At 32.7% G+C, this 6,203-nt stretch overlaps 1 protein-coding gene across 1 annotated transcript; it reads left to right on the top strand.

Annotated features, from left to right (window-relative positions):
• LOC110093875 (acyl-coenzyme A oxidase 4, peroxisomal-like) lies at positions 1-6,203 on the top strand. Its single transcript, XM_028694999.1, has 13 exons — positions 1-34; positions 283-387; positions 1,796-1,902; positions 1,975-2,052; positions 2,141-2,264; positions 2,359-2,432; positions 2,513-2,572; positions 3,501-3,610; positions 3,904-4,063; positions 4,449-4,525; positions 4,631-4,802; positions 4,894-4,986; positions 5,912-6,203. The coding sequence occupies exons 1-13, from the start codon at positions 1-3 to the stop codon at positions 6,041-6,043; spliced, it is 1,326 nt and encodes a 441-aa protein (XP_028550832.1). The 3' UTR covers positions 6,044-6,203.

Genomic DNA, 6,203 nt, shown 5'->3' with positions numbered 1-6,203 from the left:
ATGGCTGCAATGGCAACTTTGTCTCAAAAGAAAGGTTTTTTTTTTATTAGATTTATATTTTATTTCGTACAACACAACAAATAATCTATATAAAGTTTGGTCATATATCTATTTTTAATCATATTTTTTAATAAAATGTTTTGAGAAGAAAAGCCTTAGTACTTACTTTGATCTTTAGCCAATTTTCACACTTTTAACAAAAATAAACTTAAATAAATTTAATGAAATGATATATTTATGATTTTCGAAAGATAGTTGTTAATTGATTGATTAACATTGCAGGTGCTGGTTCTAAGGATATTGAGAGATCGCAAAAGGAATTACCTGCATTAGAGGTCTCTGTAGCATTTCCTCAGGCTACACCTGCATCAATATTCCCTCCCATGAGTAAGTCCCATTAAAAAAAAAAAATTGTACAGTGCGTAAATCACTTTGATTTTATAGAGCTATTGACAGGCAACAATGATCGAGGATCACCGTCTAGCAATGGTGGTTAAAAGACTGAAATTAAGTAATGATAGTTAGAAAATTGTAGCCAAGTAATAGTGTCAGATGTTGCAATCGGTTGAGGGTGCTTGAAGGATTGTAGTTGGTATAGTGCTTGAAGGGTCACAGTCGAGCCATGGAGATCAAAATATCATGGGCGGGAGATAGTATTTGGAGCACAATAATCAACCGACGATGATCAAAGAGGACTGTAGTTGAGCAGCAGTGGATTGGTGGAAGTCAACCAACGATAACGATTAAGTTATTCATTCGATGGTGGCATTAGGTGGTTATCCGACGATGACAATTTGGAGATGGTCTGATAGCGATGGTCGGGTGGTAATCCAATGACCATAGTGCTCACTTGAGCTCTGAGATTCTTCAAACTACTTAGCACACCCAATTATATAGTCTAGGTCCAAGCTCTCCTTCACATATAGAGAATGAGCCTATTTATCGATTTTTAAGAGTAGCATTCCTCATAAATATAACCAAAATCTAGAACATTTTATCAAACGGTGTGTATTTAGTTCCTCGACAATAGAATATACTTTTAGTATTTAATGTCTTAATAATATTAGAATTGAAGGATTTTGAGCTCGTTGGATTTGCCTCGTCGATACACTCAATTTCATATAAACATGTGAGATTAGGAAATAGTTTAGTCTTATAATTGATGTCAAAATGTTTTTTAATTAAGCTTCAAGTGCTAGATCTAGACACATTCGAACTCGAATTTGATGACTTTTGTGTCGTTGGTTTCAGCTTGTTGCGATGTTAGTTCAACTATAAGTTTGTAGAAAGTGAAGTTCAAATGGTTCAAAATTTGAGTTCAAAAGTCTTTAATTAAACTAGGTATCCAAATTTGTACCCAATATTGAGTTCAAAGATTAACTTTTATTCTCCTTAATTAACTTGATCAAGTAATATGCATGTAAAAAAATATTACCACTTAATTGTTAATTATCAGTTAAGTGCAGATCTACAAAAAAAAATTTGAACCATTTGAACTTGACATGGCACAACCAGATTGACCTCCAAACACATTCAAACACCACACGTGATAATTTTTCCCTCTTACGGCATCATAATATGTGATCACACTCACTTTCTCATCCTGTATCTGTACTGACACAATCACCATTACAGTTTTTTTTTTTTTTTTTTTTGGAAAAGGATGAATATCAAGGAATAAATTTAATGTTAGCGTAATGCGAATTTAGAAACATGATAATATTGCATTGATAATTTTATATCATCTTACGTTTATTCAATGATGTTTATTTATTTTATATAATTTCAATTGCAGCATCTGATTATTATGAGTTAGATGATTTGCTAAGCTCGGAGGAGAAGCTTTTGAGAAAGAAAGTTAGACAAGTCATGGAAAAAGTGTTTGCTCCAATAATGGCAGAGGTCTTTTTTACTCCAAACGCGTAAATTTTTATTTTTTCAGCACATTTTTATCTTCTTCATCATGTGTTTCAGTACTGCGAGAAAGCTGAGTTCCCCTTCCATGTCATGCCAAAGCTTGCTGAAGTATGTTGTGTAGGAGGAACAATAAAGGTGCCTGCATCAACTATAATTAGTTCTTCCTTCTTCTAAAACTTATAAGAACTATGATAATTTATAGAAAGAAAATGGGATATTGCAGGGTTATGGTTGTCCTGGAATTTCAATCACTGCTAGTGCTATCGCCATGGCAGAAATTGCAAGAGTCGATGCCAGCTGCTCCTCTGTAATTCTAGTTCATTCTTCACTGGCTATGCTTTCAATTGGTACAATATCTTTCAATTCTGATTGTAGAATAATTAATCAACAAAATAAAATACAAAGAACCAACTTTCTTAATTTTTCTGCACTTTTATATAGCATTTTATGGAACGGAGAAGCAGAAAGAGAAGTACCTTCCATCACTGGCCCAATTGAATACTTTTGCCTGTTGGGTAAGTAGTAAAATACATATAATCGTATTCATTATTTTGCTTACTCTATTGATGTTTAAAGAGGAATTTACATATTTCAGGCTTTAACTGAGCCCGATCATGGAAGCGATGCGAGCTCTTTGACAACCACTGCAACGAAGGTTCGTTCATTAATGTTTTTAAGTTTTCAAACAAAAAGATTATGTTTTTTATTACTTGATAGAAAAATGTAAATGTAGGGTCCTTAGTCTCAAAGGGGAAAAACAAGAAAATATAAAACAAAATAAATCAAAACTGTACACAAAAATATAAGCCAAGGGTCGCAGCAAAGAAAAAAATTGTCAGTCATTATTTTCTCATTTAGATGGTGGCTAACAAGTCTATGGTCAGAATCATCATGTCCAAATAAGACTTGGGCTTCATATGAGACGGCTTTTTTATTGCTTCATAAAGCAGTTTTTTAATACAAAAATTCTAATTTTTTATATACTAAAAAACTGCTTCAAGAACTAATAAGAAAATCACCCTAAATGAAGCCTTCCTTTAGGACGACTTTCTTACTGTTTTTTAAAACAACTTTCTAATATAAAAATAAAAAAAAAATATTAAAAATTACTTTAAAAAATAGTAAAAAAAATGTTCCCAAATGAAGCTTAACACAGCTCAATTTTCTTATTGTTTTCTAAAGCAATTTTATAGTACAAAAATTTAGGGGATTGTTGAGTAACATCTAATTCCTTCAGAACTTTCATGATACTTCTTGAAGAGTAAGAGTAGGCACATCTATGCGATGCAGCTTGTTAAATAATGAAGCCAATATATATTAGATAATGGTTTTGGAAATTCGGGTGAAATAAATTTATTTGTGAAGATTAAGGTTTTGTTTAAGACAACTTTCTTAGTGTTTCTTAAAGCTGTTTTTTAATTAAAAAAATAAAAATTTTGTACTAGAAAGCTGCTTTAAGAAAAAAGTAAAAAAACCGTCCCAAACGAAGCCTAAATGAGGCTTAAACTGCATTGCATGCTTAGTATAATTTTAATATTAGAATAATTAATTATGCTAATCTAATGATAGTTGTACTTAAACAGGTGAATGGAGGTTGGATATTGAATGGCCAAAAACGTTGGACAGGAAATTGCACTTTTGCAGATGTATTCATTGTTTGTGCCACGAACACTAATACAAACAATATAAACGGGTGGGTAAATTTCTTTGTTTTTTCTTCAGGATAAAAATGCATGAATTGTAGTAACTAAGACTTTGTTTGGGACGACTTTTTTACTGCTTCTTAAAGCGGCTTTCTAGTACAAAAAATAATTTTTTTTTACAAGAAAACCGTTTTAAGATTTTTGTACAAAAAAGACGCTTTAAGCCATAAGAATGTCATCCCAAACTAAGCCTAAATGTCAAATTTTATCTGTCTAGCCATATATATCACCATTGAAAAGCATCGAATTCAAGCACTTTATCAATTAATTTCGTCTGTTGCAGGTTTATTGTGAAGAAGGATGCTCCTGGTTTAATGGCCACCAAGATACAAAATAAAATTGGATTAAGAATTATGCAAAATGGAGATACCCTCTTGAAGGGAGTGTTTGTTCCAGAAGAAGATCGTTTACCCGGTATCAATTCTTTTCAGGATGTAAACAAGGTATTTTTTTTCCTTATTAAATTTACAAAACAAACCCATGCTTAGGGCATCTCCAACCGAACGCTAAACATGTGTATGGCGTCGTTCGATCACTCCAGCCAAACGCCAAATCTTCCACTATTTGTTTGCCGGTGAACAATGCAACGCCAATATTGGCGTTGCACTGTTCACCCACGCGATTTTTCTATCTCAATTGAATTTGTCGAGGAAATGCGCGAAAGAAGGTTACTTTAGCAGAAACATGCAAAATGGAGTTCGATTGGAAATGAATTACTGCATTTTGGAGTGAAAAATGAGATTTTTGGTTGGAGATGCTCTTATGCGTCAGAAATTGTAAGGCAGAAATCAAAATTTGTGTCCACTTATGAGTTTTAAATGCATGCAGATGCTTCTTGTTGCACGTCTTATGGCTTCATGGCAAGCAATTGGCATATCAATGGGCGTATTTGATTTGTGTCACAGGTAAATCTGGATCTTATAGTGTTATCATATTGATATGGATTTCATAAACTACACATATATATATATGCTTTACATAAGGTAATTTATATTTAAGAAAATGCATAGGTATCTAAATGAAAGGAAGCAATTTGGAGTTCCACTTGCATCATTTCAGATAACGCAAGAAAAAATGGTTCGAATGCTGGGTAACATACAAGCAATGTTTCTTCTTGGTTGGCGTTTATGCAAGTTATATGAATCAGAAAAAATAACTATCGGCCAAGCCAGCTTAGCAAAGGTTATGAAGTATATAGTTTTTCATATGTTTTATGACAATTATATACATTAATTTGTCTATATAGTGATCAGAGCATGCTTTGTCTCTACAGGCATGGACAACCAAGAATGCAAGGGAAACAGTTTCCATAGGTCGAGAATTACTTGGAGGAAATGGTATTTTGGCTGATTTTCTTGTGGGAAAGGTTAGTGCTCTTGATCAAGTAAATTAAGTTACTTGCTCCCTGAAAAAGAAAGACAAGAGTTAAACAAATTATTTGAAACTTGCTGTGAGGTAAACCAAATGAGAATTAAAGTTGGATGGCTTGATCAATACAAATTTACGGAAACTTATATTCATCAGTCCAAAAATTTATTTCTACAAGGAATGGATGGCTAATCAATTCATATTCTAACACCAATATAATTTTCAATGTGGGACTAAATTTATAGTCTTGCATTCCATCATGACCTTCTTATTAAATGCAAACTCTTATATTGGTCATAGCTCTCATTCAAATAGAAGTATTAAATATAATGGGCAAAGACTTCGTACAGCTGCTCAAATTGCGTTAGTGATTTTAGAACCTTGCCCAACCATTATGGAAGTGCGAAGACTCATGTGAGCCAAAATTCCCCGGCCCATTTTATTTTATTTTTTTCAAAATATTAATTGTGATACAACTTATCAGAGAATGTGAAACAAAAGGATATCGAAGTTGAGCCAAATACGCCAGTAAGTGGCCCTATTTTCAACCCAAAAACTTAGCCTAAAATCATAGGTGCCTTAACTCTAGGTAAACAATTGCTACAACTCTACATCTACTATTGACCTTTGCAATAATTATAACAGCTTATTCTTCCTATAAAAGTGGATATAGGAGAAGACTTAGATTTCATTTGGGGCAGCTTTTTTGACTTTCAAAAAATTTTTATACTAAAAAGCTATTTAAGAAAAGCTATTCCAAGCGAAACCTTAGTCACTCTAATCCTTATCATATTTGAGGTATATATTTATTATAATTCATCAATTGGAAGGAAATGTATGCGAAGTGAAACAAACTTTATTGTTTACATCATTCAATATGCCTATATTTTCCATTTTAATTACTTTTTATGTTGTCTTATTAGGCATTTTGTGATTTGGAGGCCATATTTACATATGATGGAACTTATGAGATCACTAGCATGGTGACTGGAAGAGAAATCACTGGATTTGCAAGTTTTAAGCCTGTTTTATTGGCTAAAGCTAGCCGCCTCTAGGTTTTATAAAATGGTGGATAGTAAAGCTGGATATAAAGGACCGTTCAAGTTATGCTTATTTAGGTTATAGCAGTACCTTATTTTCTTATGATGTAATAGATAGTGTTGATTAGAACCATTTTCATCAAATTTATATTTGTTCTACGGTTCTACCTCAATA

The sequence above is a fragment of the Dendrobium catenatum genome, unplaced genomic scaffold, assembly GCF_001605985.2.
Source record: "Dendrobium catenatum unplaced genomic scaffold, ASM160598v2 fragScaff_scaffold_621, whole genome shotgun sequence".
NCBI lineage: Eukaryota > Viridiplantae > Streptophyta > Magnoliopsida > Asparagales > Orchidaceae > Dendrobium > Dendrobium catenatum.
The sequence above is the reverse complement of the archived record's forward strand: the minus strand, read 5'-3'. Positions and strand labels throughout refer to the sequence as shown.